The 17,046-nt window shown below is 37.9% G+C and overlaps 1 protein-coding gene across 1 annotated transcript in view; it reads right to left on the bottom strand.

Moving 5' to 3' along the window:
• LOC149530361 (V-type proton ATPase subunit a3-like) overlaps nucleotides 1-14,934 on the bottom strand; it is a 51,400-nt gene extending 36,466 nt beyond the window's left edge. Inside the window, exons 1-4 of the mRNA XM_089808209.1 lie at nucleotides 14,503-14,934; nucleotides 12,301-12,345; nucleotides 11,727-11,849; nucleotides 11,516-11,623 (exon numbers count right to left, since the gene is read on the bottom strand). Coding sequence (XP_089664335.1) covers nucleotides 11,516-11,623; nucleotides 11,727-11,849; nucleotides 12,301-12,345; nucleotides 14,503-14,646 — 420 coding nt within the window. The 5' untranslated portion in view covers nucleotides 14,647-14,934. The remainder of the gene's footprint in view (nucleotides 1-11,515; nucleotides 11,624-11,726; nucleotides 11,850-12,300; nucleotides 12,346-14,502) is intronic.
• Nucleotides 14,935-17,046: the final 2,112 nt, after the last annotated feature.

The following is a 17,046-nucleotide window of genomic DNA, read 5'->3' as shown; positions in this document are numbered from 1 at the left end:
TACAAGGAATTAGCTCAGCTCAAACACAATGGATCCTTGGATGCATACATTGATGAATTTCAGAGGATATCTATCATGGTCCCCAACATGACTAAGAACAGATAGGTAATGTTGTTCATGGAAGGATTGAGTCAGAGATTCAAGGGATTTGTCAAGGTGTTGAATCCGAGTACTTTACAGAAGGCAATCAAAATGGCACTTGATTTGGATAGCTCATCTCCAGTGGTTCAGCCCTCCAAAAAGCCCTTCAAAGGATCCAAAACCAATCTGAAATCATCAAATCAGGATAAGGGTGACGCACCCAAAACTGATTTTGAATCAAGAAACGAGGTAAGAAGGAAAAATATATGTTTTACATCCAAGGAACCTTGGTCACCGGATTATGGATGCAGAGGGAAAGACAAGGTTCATTATATTGAAGTGGTTTCAAATGATGGAAAAGATGGTAGCAAATCTGATGACAGTGAGGAGGATGTTGTTCATGAGCAGCCCCAATCAAGAAAGATAGATAAACAGGTTTCAAATCAACCACCGAAAGTTGCTACCCTCTCTAGAGATCTTACAAGAAGTCTTACTCGTCAAAGGTAATGTTTTCTTGGAGGATACGAAGGCTACATTTAGCTTCATCAGCACTTCTACAGTAGCAAAAAGAAAGTTACAGGTGGATGTGGTTCCGCACTTTGATGTCAAGGTTGTTGGGGGAGGCCTTCTTAAGTGTTTGGGGATGGTTTCACAGCTTGAAGTTAAGTTGGGTAGCTATACTCTCATATCAGATTTTTATGTAATTGAGTAAGGTGGAATGGATGCTACTTTGGGTTTGTAGTGGCTCCAGACTCTTGGTAGATTCACCATTGATCATGATCAAAGACGGATTGAGTTTATGAAAGGTAAGCAGCAAGTCATCCTCAGAGCCATAGATGTGAGTATCGCCGAGTAATCGGCAATACTAGAAAAAATACGATTTTTTGGGGCTGGCGATTTAGTCACCCCAAAAATCGCAATTTTTTTTGCAGATTTTTTCAAAAAAAATCGCAGATTAATAGGCGATTAATCGCCTAAAAATCACGATTTCTTGGAAAAAAATCGCCCGCGCCCAGCAATCACATAAAGTGACGAAAAAACATATTTTTTTCATTCGGTTTTTAAATTTCTTAGGGCATTTTGGAGAGGAGAGGATAGAGGAGGAGTTCTTGGCAAGCAAGAGGCAGAATCGAGTGCATTTGGAGGCCTTTTGATTCGATTTCTTCGTTACTAGGTAAGTGATTTGAATCTTTGTTTTTTATTTTTGCAAGAGATTGTATTCTTTTTTCTTGCATGTAAATGGATAAAAATATATTCCTAATTAGTTAGGAATGCATTTGATGAATGTAAGCAAGATTAAATGCATTCATTTGCATTTTTTTCCATTCTAGATCGAATTTATGTTAGAAATTTGCACTTTTTTGAAAAGTTTGAAACCCTGGCAGCTAGTTTGTTTGAATGTTATTTGGATTTCAAATTATTGGCGCTGTTATTGGAATGTTGCTTGAATTTTTGTTTAACTGTTAACTTTGATCTTGTTATAATTTATTTATAGTTTTTTTTTTTAAATTTGTATGCGTAAGGCAGCCCGCAGCAGTTTTAAATGGCAGACAAATGGCCATTGACTCCATGCCCTTCAGGCTACATTGGCACCAGGACAAAGAATGCGAGAGATCAAGCATGGAAATATGCCTATGAAGCACCCGATGAACAAACCAAAGTGATTTGCATTCGATGTGAAAAAGTAATATCCGGGGGCATTTACCGATTCAAATATCACATCGCAGGAATCTCAAAACATGATACGAATCCTTGTGAGAGTACAACAGAAGAAATAAAAAGGTTTGCAAATGCCTTGCTCGCAGCTGGAGAGCAAAAAAAATTGCAAAGAGAGCGGAATAAATTGTATGTCAGGGCAGCCATAGCAGAGACCCACGGCAGTTTCGTTGATGTTCAGGAGGAGGAGGCAGCCATTGAGAGCATGGCCGCCTCTTATCGTGGGCCGCGTGTCCGCAAACAGGGTGATTTTTCTTTCACGAGTTCCGCTCCCACTCCCACTCCTACACCTCCTAGCACTTTCGCACCATCAGAATCAGCAGGTGCTTCTGGGATAGGGAGCTATTTTGTGCCGAGGCACACACCTAGTGCACAACCTGCATTAGAGGCCACTAGATGGAATAAGGAGGTCCATGACCAGGTGGACAATGCACTAGCAGATTTCTGGGTTTTCAACAACCTTCCTATTAGTGTTGTTGCCAGTCCCTATTGGGAGGCTTTGGCCACAGGGTTGACAGTTGCAGGAAAGGGGTACAAGTCCCCTTCTCGTTTTGTATTGGGTGGCAGGTAAGCGAATAATTTTATTACACTCGATTTCCTTTTAATTTTTAACTTTTTACTTAGTTCTAAATTTTAATTAATTTATCTAGAAATTAGAATGTTGATTACTAAAGTCTAAATCAATTTAAAATTACTAAGAATCTAAGACATAACTAAATTTTGTTTTTGTAGGCTTATTGGAACTGCTATTGAGAGGGCCAAAGCATTTGTTGAGGAACAGAAACAAGAATGGACAAAATTTGGTTGCACCATTCTTTCTGATGGGTGGATGGATGGGAAGAGCAGGACCATAATTAATTTTTTGGCCTCCTGTAATGATAATGTGGTGTTCCTGAAATCAATTGATGCCTCCAGCAAGGTAAAAAATGCTCAAACATTGGCATTGATGTTGGAGAACATGGTCTTAGAGATTGGCATTGAAAATGTGGTGCAAATCATCACAGACAATGCTGCTGCATATGTATCAGCAGATAAACCGTAATTTTATGTTGCATGTGCATTTGTGAATTTCACAACTAATTAGTATTTGCTTTTACAATTGGCAGGAAAACTCATACAGCAGAGGCACCCCACTCTCTCTTGGACCCCATGTGCAGCACATGTCCTTGACCTTCTTTTGGAGGACATCGGCAAACTTGAGTGGGTCACTCCAATTGTGGAGGATGCAAGGCGGGTGACAAAATACATATAGAATCACCCATGGGTCCTTAGCCTGATGAGAGAGCACACTTATGGCAAAGAAATTGTCAGGCCTATCGTCACAAGGTTTGCAACGATTTTCTTGACATTGCAAAGCATTCTCGATAATTTGGTTTCTTTGAAGCAAATGTTTGTTTCCAAAAAATGGCTTGATTCCACATTTTCAAAGAAGAGTGAAGGAGAGAATGTTGTGCGGATTGTGTTTGATAATTATTTTGCAGATAAGGCCGATGAAATAGTAAAGGTAACTACAAAACTTTAAGTTTTAGTTTACACTTTACAACTTTATAACATACTAAGTTTGTAACTCAAGTAAATAATAATTTTGTAACTTGTCAACTAATTTCAAATTTATATTGCAGGTGTCTGAGCCTTTAGTCAAAGTTCTACGTTTGGTTGATGGAGACCAAACGCCAATGGATGAACTATATGAGGCCATGGACAAGGCCAAAGAATCTGTCAAAAATTACTAAACGGGGGAAAGCATCAAATATGAACCCATTTGGTAGATCATTGATAGAAGGTGGAATAATCAGCTCCACCAACCCATTCATGCAGCAGGATATTTCCTCAACCCACGTTTTAGGTATACCGTAAGCTCATTCTTACTCTAATTTTAGTTAACGAAGACTTGAGTTCATTTTGCTTTCGTAGGGTGTTGGGTGTGTACTAAAATTGCAAGACTTATTTGCTTTTGGTTTTTGGTTTTAGGGCTAATGGTACATATGCAAATCCTGATGGAGAGGTCATCAGAGGCCTAAGTGAGTGCGTCCAAAAGATGGTAACCAGCGAGGAAACAAGAGATAAAATCATCGCTGAGTAGGAGATCTTCACTTCAACAGGGGGCAAGGTGTTCTCCACTCCTCTCTGCAAGAGAGCAAGGCTTACACAAACCCTGGGTAATACATTTGCAAACTTCTCAATCTCAAATGCTAAATTAACATTTATGTTTCACTTTATGTTGTCTATTAGTATTTTCTAACTTGTACAATTTTTGTGATGCAGTGGCTTGGTGGACCACTTGGGGTGCAAGCACTCCAAATCTTCCAAAATTTGCTCTCAGAATCCTATCACAGCCTTGCAGCGCATCACATTGTGAGCGCAACTGGAGATTGTTTGAGGCCATCCACACAAAAAAGAGAAACAGGTTGTCCCAAAAGAGGATGAATGACATGGTCTATGTGCAATATAATCTTAAATTGCACATGAAAAGGGCACAACAAGATCCTCCTGGGCCAATCGATTTGGATGAGATAGATCCTTATTATGATTGGATGGCACAGGAGTAGGCTCCCTTATTTACACAAGAGGACATCACCAATTTGGAGAGGGAGGCCGCGGAGGAGGCCGCGGAGGAGGAAGGGGGTGGAACTGGATATGACATCGATTTGGATAACATTGAGGAGGGCGATGATGAGGATGATGACATTGAGCTTACTGCAGAGGACCTTGACATCTTGTGCGCAACGAATGTGGAGCTACCGACATCTAGTTCTATAGCTACACCATCTCCTGCATTGGCACAGACACAGACACAGACAAAGACACAGGCACAGACCCTGCGGGGTTCTAGTTCTAGAGCTTTACCCTCTGCCGCACTCACTAGTAAAGCGACTGGGAAGAGGAAGATGTAGTCCTGTATTTGACATTTGTACTTATTTGTAGTCATGTTGATGTGCTTATTTGAACTCTTTACATTTGACACTTTTTTTATGAGAATACAACTTCTCATGTGTTGTGAACTTGTTAGTTGTTAGTAATTTACAACTTGTCACTACTTACTTGTTAGTAATTTACCGATTAATAACTCTTTTTGCATTGATATATATCTAAACATGATTGTTTCTTATGTATTGTTAGTAATTAAGTCATTAGATGCAAAAAAAATTGAATTCTGTAAAAAAATTGCATTTTTTAATTAAAATTTAGTGGTTTTTGAGTTCCCGATTTTTTCCCCGATTTTTTGCCGATTTTTCCCGATTAAACTTTTTCAGGCCTAGGCGATTAATCTCCTCAGGCGATTTTTACATCAATGCTCAGAGCTATGATTGATAGGGGTCCTAGGATCCTTTTAGCTCATAGGATGGAATCCATCTTGAGACATCAAGACACAAAGTGGGCAGCACATTGTTTCATCTCCACCAAGTCTGATTCAAACTTGGGACAGTAGCATCACATTGACATTCAAATTATGTTAGATAGACACAAAGGAGTTTTTGGTTATATTCCTCCTAGTATACCTCCTGAACGTGGGTTTGAGCATGTGATAGAGTTGGAGGAAAGAGCCAAGCCAGTTATGACGACACCATATCGTCATCCAAGGCACTATAGAGGAGACGGAGCGAACTATTCAGGAGTTGTTCGACATGGGGCACATAAGGCCGAGTTCTAGCCCATTTGCTACATCTGTGGTGTTGGTCAAGAAGAAGGATGGGACTCTACATATGTGCATAGACTACAAGCCATTGAACAAGAGGATTATTAAGAATAGGTATCATATACCCCGTATTGATGAGCTTTTGGATGAGCTACATGGAGTTGTCTACTTCCCAAAAATTTACCTTCATTCGGGCTACCATTGAATTAAGATTCGCAAGGAGGATGTGCATAAGACAACATTCAGATGTCACTATGGCCACTATGAGTTTTTGATGATGCCTTTTGGGCTCACAAATGCACCTGATACATTCCAATCCTACATGAACCATGTATATAAGAAGTTGCGTAAGTTTGTTCTGGTATTCTTCGATGATATTTTGATCTTCAACAAGACATGGGAGGAACACTTGCAGCATTTGGAGGAGGTTCTGAAAATTATGGAACAGCACTCATTATTTGCTAAAGAATCCAAATGCAAGCTTGGATTGACAGAAATCTTGTATTTGGGGCACGTGATTGGTGCCAATGGAGTCAAGGTTCATCGGGAGAAGATTCAGGCTATTCTAGATTGGCCACCACAAAAGAATGTGTCAAACTTGAGAGGTTTCCTTGGGCTGTGTTCTTACTAGAGGAGTTTCATGAAGGAATTTTCACAACTTGCAGCACCTCTTACTGATCTTACAAAGGCTAGGATTTTCATATGGTCTACAGATTTGAAATTGATATTTGATAAGTGTTAGCACTACCCAATTTCACTAGATCATTCATCTTGGAGTGCAATGCATCCAGTGATGGGATCGAAGCAGTACTCGTGCAGGATCAACATCCTATTGCTTATGTGAGCAAGAAACTGAAAGATCGTGAGAAATTGTATTCCACCTATGACAAGGAGATGTTGGCTATCATGCATGTTTCAGCCAAGTTTAGATGGTAGTTGGTGGGTGGATGCTTTGTAGTAAGGAAGGATCATAATAGTCTGTCCTTCTTCTTGGCCCAAAAGGAGTCAAATGAGAAATAGCAAAAATGGATCAGCAAGATCCAGGCTTATGACTTTGACATTGAATACAATAAAGGTAAAAACAACATAGTTGTTGATGCCTTATCCCAAAGACCAGCCAATGATTCTTGCTGTTCTATGTCAAAAATTTCAGATGATTGGAAATCTCAAGTATTAGTTGAGTATTCCAAAAACAACTTTGCTTGCAAGGTTATGGAGGGGCAGATTCAGGATGACATGTACATGGTAATGGATGATATTATTTACTACAAAAACAAGATTTACTTGGTTCCCAAATCTAAGTTGAATGGGCAGACTATGCATACCGTTCATAACAGCCCTACAACAGGCTATTTGTGGTATTTCAAGACCTACAATCAGATGCGTGAGAGGTTCACTTGGAAGGGGCTTAAGGACAATGTTCTTCGCCATGTGAGGGAGTGCTTCCTTGTCAATAGAACAAGTCTAAACATGAGCACCCTGCTGGTTTATTGCAACCCCTACCAATTCCATAGCACAAATGGGAAAGTATATCCATGGACTTCATCATAGGTCCTCTGAATGTCTAGTAAGGATGGTTTCTTTGTGGCCGTCGACAGATTGGCCAAATATGCACATTTCTTCACAGTGGCAGGTGATTGAACAACTTCACATGTAGCAGCACTATTCTTCAAGGAAGTCTTTCGACTACATGGCCTACCCAATACCATCGTCAATGACAAGGACAGTAAATTTCTTAGTATACTTTGGCAAGATCTTTTCAAACTTGCGGGACCTCAACTAACACCCAACACCAATTACCACCCTCAGATGGATGGTCAAACGGAAAAAGTAAATAAATGGATAGAGGGAAATAGTAAATAGGATAGAGGGGTACTTCTATAATTATGTTTTAGGAAAACAGGGGCTTGGGTCAAATGGTTGAATCTAGGGGAATATTGCTATAGCTCCCACACATCATATGAGCATAGGTATGTCCCCTTTTAAGGCACTTTAAGGGTACGAACTACTCTCCTTTGTGGACTTGGCTTTGACAGATAATCGGGCACCATTGGCAAAAGACTAGTTGTAGGAACAACAAGACATACTGACAGCTCTCAAAGATAACCTACAACGTGCTCAAAATCAGCAAAAAGTTTATGCGGACCGGCACTGGACTAAGAGAGTTTTTGAGATCGGGGATATGGGATTCCTTCAACATAAGTCTTCTAGGCAGAGTTCGCTGAAGAAGGATGGAACCAAGAAACTTAGGCCCTAATACTATGGACCCTTCAAGGTGTTAAGGAGGGTTGGCAAGGTTGCTTATGAGTTGGAACTGCCATCAAATAGTCAGATACACAATGTTTTTCATGTTTCTTGCCCCAAAAAGGCCTTAGGGCAGCCTGATACTATCATTTCAGGATTACTTCCATTGGATGAAGAAGGGTGGTTGGAGCTTGTGCCGGCGGAAGTGTTGGATATGAGAGAAAAACAGTTAAGGAACAGAACCATTAAGGAGTATTTGATCAGGTGGGCCAATTTGCCAATCGAAGATGCCTTGTGGGAGGGCTAGTAGATACTTCAGCATCCAACAATTCGCTTGCTTGGGGACAAGCAATCCTGGGAAGGGAAGACTGTCATGTCCCCTCCCTTTAAGTAATCCAAAATTTGTGTTTAACCTACTCCACATCCCAGTAGGCTTAAGTCTAAGTGTGAGGGATGTTGTCGGGTGAATTGGATTAACTTTAACCTTTTAATTTATTCACCTTCAATGGTTATTTCTTCTCTCCGGTTGTGAGGGTCCTGGTGGCGGGGCTCACTTGCTACATGGCATCATGTTTCCTCTTCACCGTTGGCTGCCACTTCACCTCACCATCTTCTGTAGTTGGGTAGTAACGCTTGAAACTTCTTGCATGCAAGACCTGAATGTAACGCACTCCTCAGCGCTGAGGTGGTATGGTGTGTATCTCGGTCTTGATCGGGCAGGAGAGGCACCATGAATGAACACAAAAAGCATTCTGTTCCCTCTGAAAGGACGACAACCCCTTCAGATTTCTGAATAGGACGAAACCCCTATTAGCATCAACTTGCTCTTGTGATTATCTGTTATTCTGATCAGCTCGATAGCTGCATATCACAGGTGATAGCTGATTTGGAAGTTCGGGTTATAATAGGACTTGTGCAATCTCAGGCGTAACTAAACTGGAGCGACTCACAGGAAGGCCAGATATTTGCTTGTGTCTCTGTTTGTGTCTTCTTGCCTTGGGAGTCCAAGGATCAAGTGTGCAATATTGAACGTGTCTATTGCATATCATTACCCAGGAGCGCAGGACTGGAATATTCCCTGTTCGGTTAGTTCATTGGTTGAACAAGATATTATGTCCGTCCTCTCAGGTTTAAGCAATGAACGCTTAACTGCTGCCAACCATCTTCAGCCTCACTGGGTGGTATTTATAACCATGTTTTCAAAACTGCATATTGTTTGGCTTTTTCTTCTGGAATAAAACTTGGTATTTGGCAAGTCCCTGTGCAGTTGACTTCGACAGATTCTGAACTTGTATGGTGTATTTTGTAGTTGCATGGTTATGTTTGAATATTCCGATATTCTGAATTCTATTAAATTAGTATTTATTCCATCCTAATAGTAATTGCAGCATTGTGCCATTTTGATTATTCTCCCCTTGTGAGGCATTTCTACAAATTGAAAGTTTTGGGTCATCAAAATTAGTACTCAGTTCGAGAATTCATTACATCTTCTTTTTTGTTTACAAGTTGCCAAGATGCTTGATTGATGATACTCAGAAGTACTTATCATGTGAGTGTTTGACAAGCTATTCTTGTATATGTCATTTTTGCAGGTTGAGAATTTTGACTTTACAAGGAGAAAAACAGCCATATCTCCCAGAATTGGGTACAGGCGTTCCAAATCAATTTTGCAAGTTGGGATTGCTGACTTTGCAAGGAGAATCTCTAAGAAAACTGGAGCTGGATAGAGGTGTTAGATGTCATTTTGCAGGTCTTTGTACATGTGTAACAAGCTAATGTTGTCAGATAAGGTCAGATACGTCCTGCAAGCACATGTGAAGTAGAGTATCATGTTGATGTCTGGACCTGACTAAGTCATAATGCCTTGCATAAGAGTGATTGGAGGGACCCCATGGGGACTGGTGAGATTATCTTGAACAGACAAAATAATTGCTAGGCTGGGGAGCAAATTTGATAACATGAAATAACTTGCAAACGAGAGTGGATGATCTTTGTAAATAAAGAGGAAGTCAGACACCAAGGGTGAAACATCAGAAATTGGTATCTGAGCAGCACTGTGATGCAGCAGTCCTCGTGATAGAGGATGTGGAGGTGGTAAGTGTTGAATTCAACGAGATTGACAAATTTTCTCCTTTTAAGGACATGAAGGTGGTGGTGGAGGTGAAGGTGGTACTGATGAATGTTGATGAGGAGGTGAAGAGATGAACCAAATGCACATGATGAGTACCATTAGATGATACTAAGTGCATAAGGCAAAGCTGCCGATACTGAGTGGGTTGCAAATGAGGAAGACAGAATTTCGATCAAGGGTGGACAGGAAAGTGAAGAATTGAAAGATGAATTCTTTGCTTCCATCCTACAGATTGAGTTGAGCCAGGAAGAAGACTTTGCACCATAAGAGGAAATGCTATAAAAAATCTTAAATGGAGTTGATAATGAGATCCTGTTTCAAAGAATGGAAGCAATGGTAGCATTGGTGGCAGACACAAGAGAGCATGCCGCATAGAAGCAATATGAATGTGGAGTAAGAGAGGAGCTTCAGGTAGCAGTAAATGAATTCAGGTCAAAGAAATTATATCATAAGGGGTCGTGAAGGTATAATTGGAGATCAGAATACACATATCCACAAAGAGAATGCAAGCATTGGAGTAAATATCTTGGCAGAGAAGCATTGCATAGTCAAAATAATTATAATCTGTTCAATTAATTGTAATTGTCATCACCCAAGAAAGCAAGACATCTTGATTTGGTTTTAAGCCTAAAGAATCTGGACTGTTCCAGTGTTTCATCAATTGTTGTCCCACATGTTTTTGGATTTCGTGCTTCAATAAAAAGTAAAAGAACTCTGGCCAGAGAAGCCAATTATCAAATTCTTTTCAATGATGGCCTTTTTTTTGGCTTCCCATAATCTGGCTAAGTCATGATTTCTAAAAAAATATTAAAGCTTGAAAAAGAAAGGGTTGCCAGGGTACTTTTACAGTTGCAATTACAAGCTAATTCCAAAAGCAATAAACAGTGAAAACTTTATCAAGCATGCATCTCTTATTAATCATATTGATAAAATTGTGTAAAGTTGCAATATTTTAAGTATACTGTTGGTTGCGCATATTTTCCAGTGTTTCTTCAATTTTCCAAGGTGGGGGACACAGTTTTGGAGATGGCAAAAAATTCCCCAAATTTTGGGACAAAGGAGGGACAGTCATTAAATGGTTTAAACATTTGCAATGAGAATTCTCCTTGTTGATTTTCGATGCTCTATCATATTTCGCATTTATATTTTTTATCACAGAATGAAACAGGCTGTACAAGCCAGAAAAAATGGGATGTACCATCCAAGTACCAAGAACATCAGAGACATTGGGTGCACCACCTAGAACCTTTAGAACACCATGGATGCGCTGGTCCTATTTTCAGGTTCAAGAACTACAATGCAAATGCAGCAGCAAAAGATGTGACTTTCATGAAGCCCAATTCAGTTGAACACAGAAAAAAGCCTATTTAATGTATTTGGATGCACGGTCTATACATCAACAATTTTTCAAAAATGTGTAGGTTTGAACTTTTTGGACCAAGCTGATTAGATTTTATTTGATTTATCATTAACCTAAAATGTTTCTCTTCTTTTGTATTTATATTGTTCACTCTTAGAAAACCAAAAACTCATTTAATAGAGCATGTGCACAACTGATGTTAAAAAATGCATAGTGTCAGTGTACTTGAATAACATTTTCAAAGGTAAGTCGCAATGAATGTAAAGATACATCACCATCTAAAGATACATACAGCATTGCACATAAAATAACTGTACATGAAAAGAAAGGTAATGAAGTACAATACCTTTTGCAGAACAAGTTTAAACTCTTGAAGTTCACTGTGACCTCGCTGGAGCTTTTCTCCATTTGAATTGATTTCTAACAGTTCTTTTTCAAGCTCACCAAGTTTTACCTGCATGCAAGATATAGCCACCAAATTAAAAATTCAATGAAGCATGTTAAATCTATTCTAATATTAGCATACAAACTGTCAATGATTTAAACGAGAAAATTACTTCGAGATCATCCAACTCAATATGTGGATGCAAAGCAGGCTTTGTAGAAGGTGATAAACCAGATTTACTCATTTGTTCTTTGAAAAATCGCATTTTTCGAGCCATTTCCCCACATCGCTTAACCTGCAAATGCAAGTCTGCTTCTTAAGTTATACATAAATGGGCAAGATTACTGACTATGACAGCACCTATTTTGTGCAGTATCAAACTACAAATTCCTTAGTTCTGATATTCACTGCAGCTTTGAACTGCATCAGTGCTACAGTCCTGAATGGGCAACTGTTTCTACACATATTAAATTCATGGAGGGATGTTTGTAGTTTGTACACCTCTTGAAATATTGATGTCATTTACTAAAAATTGTTTGACTAAGAAAGAAAGAAACTATATTAACATTCATGAATGAACAAACCAGGTTATATACTCAAAAGTACATTAAAAAATAGCAGATAAAACTAAGAGAACAATGAAAAGCCACCACTCATTATGCTTATTACATTAAAAAAAAATGTAAATGCTTACTAGAAATCACATTGCTTATACAAGTATTGGCTGCAAAACAAATTGTGCATACCTGATTTGCATAAGTTCGCTGAAATGGGCTTTTGTCTGCATTAAGCTGTCAAAAGAAAGTAACACATTATAAAATTCTCAAAAGAATTTACTTTTTGATCTGACATTAGGAACTGCAAATATAGAACACATTAGAAAATAGCATTTCATATGGTAGCTCATTAGAACAACAACCAGAAACGTCTGAAGATAGCAAGCCTTTTTATAAATGTGAAAAATAAAGTAATTTCCAAGTCAGAGATCTTTAGAAGACATCTTTCTGATTATTCTGTAAAATGAACATCTGAGAACCCATTTGAAAACAGTTCTATCTTTTAGCAAAAAGCAAATCATAATGAAATTTACAAATATGCAATATTACAGCTCCAAAATACCTATGAACATTCAACTCATTGCCTGAAGCATCTACTCCAAGGGAAGATACTAAGCCAGAACAGTAGACCCCTAATAACAACCACGACCAGAAATGAATCTCACATAAACTGTTCCAAAATATGCAAAGAGAGATACACCTCCATCGCAAGTCTAACTTTGAGGCCAAAAAAGGTATAAGTAGAGATAATTTTAATCCCTACCACACAAATTGGGTCCAAATAATTTCCTAAGCCTTCATTGTCTTGTAATATGTCTACCAGGTGATTGGTCTAGTTCAGGCGCCTGAACCACTAATGAAGGCCTACGACATGCTGATAGATGAAAACTAATCAATAACATGTAGCAGGTGAGATTCACTCTAATTGTGGCACAGAGGGTCAGCTTGTCTTCTTCATATACAGCTCAGACTTCAGACTACTGCGTCAGAAAGCCATAGAGTATTGTATAGGAAGAGAGATGGCCAAGAAAAGGAATATATTTAAGGGAGTTCAGCGACCAATGTGGCACTGTTTCTTAAGTGGTTGAGCATAGACATTATGCAAACTAAAGGTTAGTGGAGATCAAGCGTGACTACACTCAGACTACACTCAACCATTGATAGAAGATAACCATGATTTTGGGTAGCATTTTCAAAGATGGTGGATCATCCATCTCAGATGGATGTTGATAAAATTATTCTCAGAAATCACTCCTTAGTCACAATTGATATTACTAAGCCATAACGAGAAGGGAAAGTGTATAAATTATAGCATATCAGTACAGTCCTGATGATACATGTTTACTAACCTTATATGATGAAGAGACACGAAAGAAGAACAAAAAGACTTTTCTCCTAAAAAATTGGACGAATCTATCAGGACATGTTTATAGAGAAACGGCAGGAAATTCGAAAACATGCATGTAGTTTAAAAACATCAACCAAAAGAGGGTCTCACAAAGGAAACTTGACGAATTGGGCCACCAATTAATAGTTGAATTAATTATATTCTGACGTGGAAAAATTCATGGCCCAAAATGAAACGGAACATATATGATATAAGATTCCACATCTGCGAATACATGTATGTTTTGAAGTTTCAAGCGAGATACTAAGGTGAAAAGAATGTGATTTACCAGTAGCAGATCATTACGCTGGTCAGTGCTTGAGGTCAAGATGAATCCATAGATGTTGAGATTTAATTCTTTAAACTAAAGTTTACGAAAACTAATTTGGAGTCTACCTCAATAATCCTTGGAGGAATTGCGATTAAATATCGAGTATATTGTGTACTAATTTCAAATCTTGTTCTGTTTTATTGCACTTTTCAATCAATTTTCTGATAAAACACTCAATCGTAAAATTAGACTTTGCAGAGTGATGATCTCGTGTCAACAAATAATGCCCAAAAACAACATTTACTAAAAATTCCACCCAACTCTAGGGGAACGCCCACGGGATCCTGGAGTTCCTGAATAAAAGAGATGATTTATATTAGAGTTCATTTAGCATGCGCTAGCTGAACTGCGCATTTACCAGTTTGGGCAGTTCTGAGGCCAAATCAATAAAAACAAACATCTTTGGCAGATTTAAAAAATCACTAGACAGCACACATCAGACTACTAATATACCAAGCTCCAGACATTATACGAGGGGAAAAAACAATCTATTCCTTTATAACAAGAAGATCGCTCTTTAATACACTACCAAATCGGTTGCAACATTACAAACAAACTTTCAAAACCCTGAAAAGATGACCAAAAAATAGCATAAATCTAGCGCCGAAATTGCACAGACATCAACAATTAGTTATATAATTGAAGGGAAGGGCAATAGAGCTTGGATAATTACATCCTTGAATTGAACGAGGCCGAGTTCGCCAAGATAAGAAATGGTGGCGTGGGCAGACTCGACGGGAATAATGAGCTGCACCAAATTCATCTCCTCCGACCGCAGTAACTCCATGGGAGCGCACAAACTGGAATTCCTGGCCATGTTGCAGGCTCTTGGATCTGACACTTCAAAAGCCAGTGCAACCTGCAACGCCTCTACTTCTGCTTTCTTACAATAATAACCGCTAACATTTACCAGCGAAGATAACGATTCGATCGGATATCTCAGATGGGCGGATTTCTTTGTTTACTTCTTCCCTCGATTCCCCAATTGGGTTTCTTCTGTTGTATTACAACTGGGATATTTTCCCTACTTTGCTCGGGGAAATTTCACGGGAAGATAAAAGAAACCAGTTTCCGCTGATTTGTTTATAGGCTACTCTTCTAATATAAATTGAGACAGCTCGATGCTAAGAATATTTATAATATTTTCTACATGTAAGATGTCAAGGCTAACTTATGTCTACATTCACAACTCAACCAAATTATATAGATTTATTAACGTACACGAGGAACTCAAAGTTTTAACTATTTTTTGGTGCAATAATTTTTAACTATTTTGCAAGTGTTTACACCCTCTTTGTAAAATGAAGTGAAGTTTGGAAATATAGAGTAGAATTCAAGAGTTCTTTTCCTTGTGGGACTCTAATACATTTAAGTGAGTTGATATGGATGTTTCTACAAATTGGTAAGTTAAATAAATTTTAAACTATCGACTTGATAAAAGAGGGACATTTTAAGATAAACATGTTGCTTGAGTAGTCTAATCTGAAAGGAATGATTTTTCAGCTATTTTCGAACTCTTTAGAGGTACTTTGTTAGTTGTCGGATTAAATTGAGTTTAGAAATATGTTATGAGATGTGATGATGACATGACATTTCATTTGGAAGAATGGTTTGTTAGAGATGGAATTTAGAAATGCAAAGTGGGATCCAAGAGCTCTTCTTAATGGGACCACAATATATAAAACAGAATTGATATGGATGCTTAATTAGTCAACCAAAAAAAAATTTAAGTATTGATTTAATAAAAGAGGGATATTTTAACATGATCATGTTGCTTGAGGGGTCTATTTGAAAGGAATGATTTGCAGTTGTTTTTGAACTCTTTAGAGACACTTTGTCAAGTGTTGAACACTAAGTCAAGTTCAAAATTTGTTGCAGGATTCGACATCATAGACATTTGATTAGGGAGAATAGTTTGTCAAAGATGAAGTTCAAAAATGCAATGTGGGATTCAAAAGCTCTTTTTCTCATGGGATAACAATACATAAAAGAGAAGTGATATGGATGTTTACAAAAAATTGTTACCTTAGCAAGGAAAATGTTCAAACTACCGACTTGATATAAGAGGGACACTTAAACATGAATATGTTCTTTGAGGGGCCAAATTTGTAAGGAATGATGTTTAAATTGATTTTTAACTTTATGGAGACACTTATTAACTTGTTGGAGATTTAGTCAACTTGACAAACACGTTGTGGGATCTTACAACATCAATTTCATTTGGGAGAAAAGTTATTTCAAAGTAGTTAGGAGACGTGTGGTGTTAAATTTTTTTCCCACAACACTTTGAATTCATCATTTTGTTGTCTAATAATGCACACAATGAAAAAAGACAAATAGGCAGGGAACATCATAATTTTGTAGAGGAATTTTTTGGTGAAATTGGTAAGTTACTATGCCTACAAAGTGGTATTTTTTTTAGAGTTTTAAAAGTCCTCATAGCTAAATTTATGAAAGCACATAGAACAAACATGATTTCCAAGCATTTAGGGCATGATAGTCTTAATGGTCTAAAATGCACAACCATTGAAATAGGCAATATAAAATCATGTGGATTTGAATGACTTTTGGGGGAATGGTAAGACATTCTTATAGGCATTCTATCACACAAAGATTGGTAGGGAGTGGATTAATTAAACTTCTGTGATTCCCAAAAGTTGTAAAATGTGTGGAGTTAGCAATGGAATGCATCAATAGATATTATTTGAACACAAGGATGACCAAAACACATGATGATTGAGTATAGTCAATCTTGACCAAGCAAATAACAAAGTCCTCTTATGTCTACCTAAAAGGGGTCAATTTTCTCAATGGGACTTTATCTTGTATAATCTTCCCTTTTTGTAATTATATAGATGATATGTAGATAAATGAATGCAGGTGAAGTTATGTGAATTAATGAATAATAATGCAATGGTAAATGGACTAAATATCTATGACTGATAATTCTAAATTCTACAATGAAATACAATTGATAATTCAATTTTATCACAATTGTATTAATGATTGTTGTGTATGTCTGGCAGTTCAAAAGCATTATAGAATTCAACATATATGTATACATTGGTTAGTTTTTTCTTTAGTACTATAATGCATACATGTTACCTAATGAGTAATATGTTGTATATAATCTTGAATGTTTTGTAATTTACAAGATTAATACTTGGCAAAAGTGTGTCAACTCAATTATTTTGATATGAATCATGCAATTACTCTG

This window comes from Cupressus sempervirens, chromosome 11 (genome assembly GCF_028749045.1).
Source record: "Cupressus sempervirens isolate cs-2001-9-10 chromosome 11, ASM2874904v1, whole genome shotgun sequence".
In the NCBI taxonomy this organism is placed as follows: Eukaryota; Viridiplantae; Streptophyta; class Pinopsida; order Cupressales; family Cupressaceae; genus Cupressus; species Cupressus sempervirens.
The sequence above is the reverse complement of the archived record's forward strand: the minus strand, read 5'-3'. Positions and strand labels throughout refer to the sequence as shown.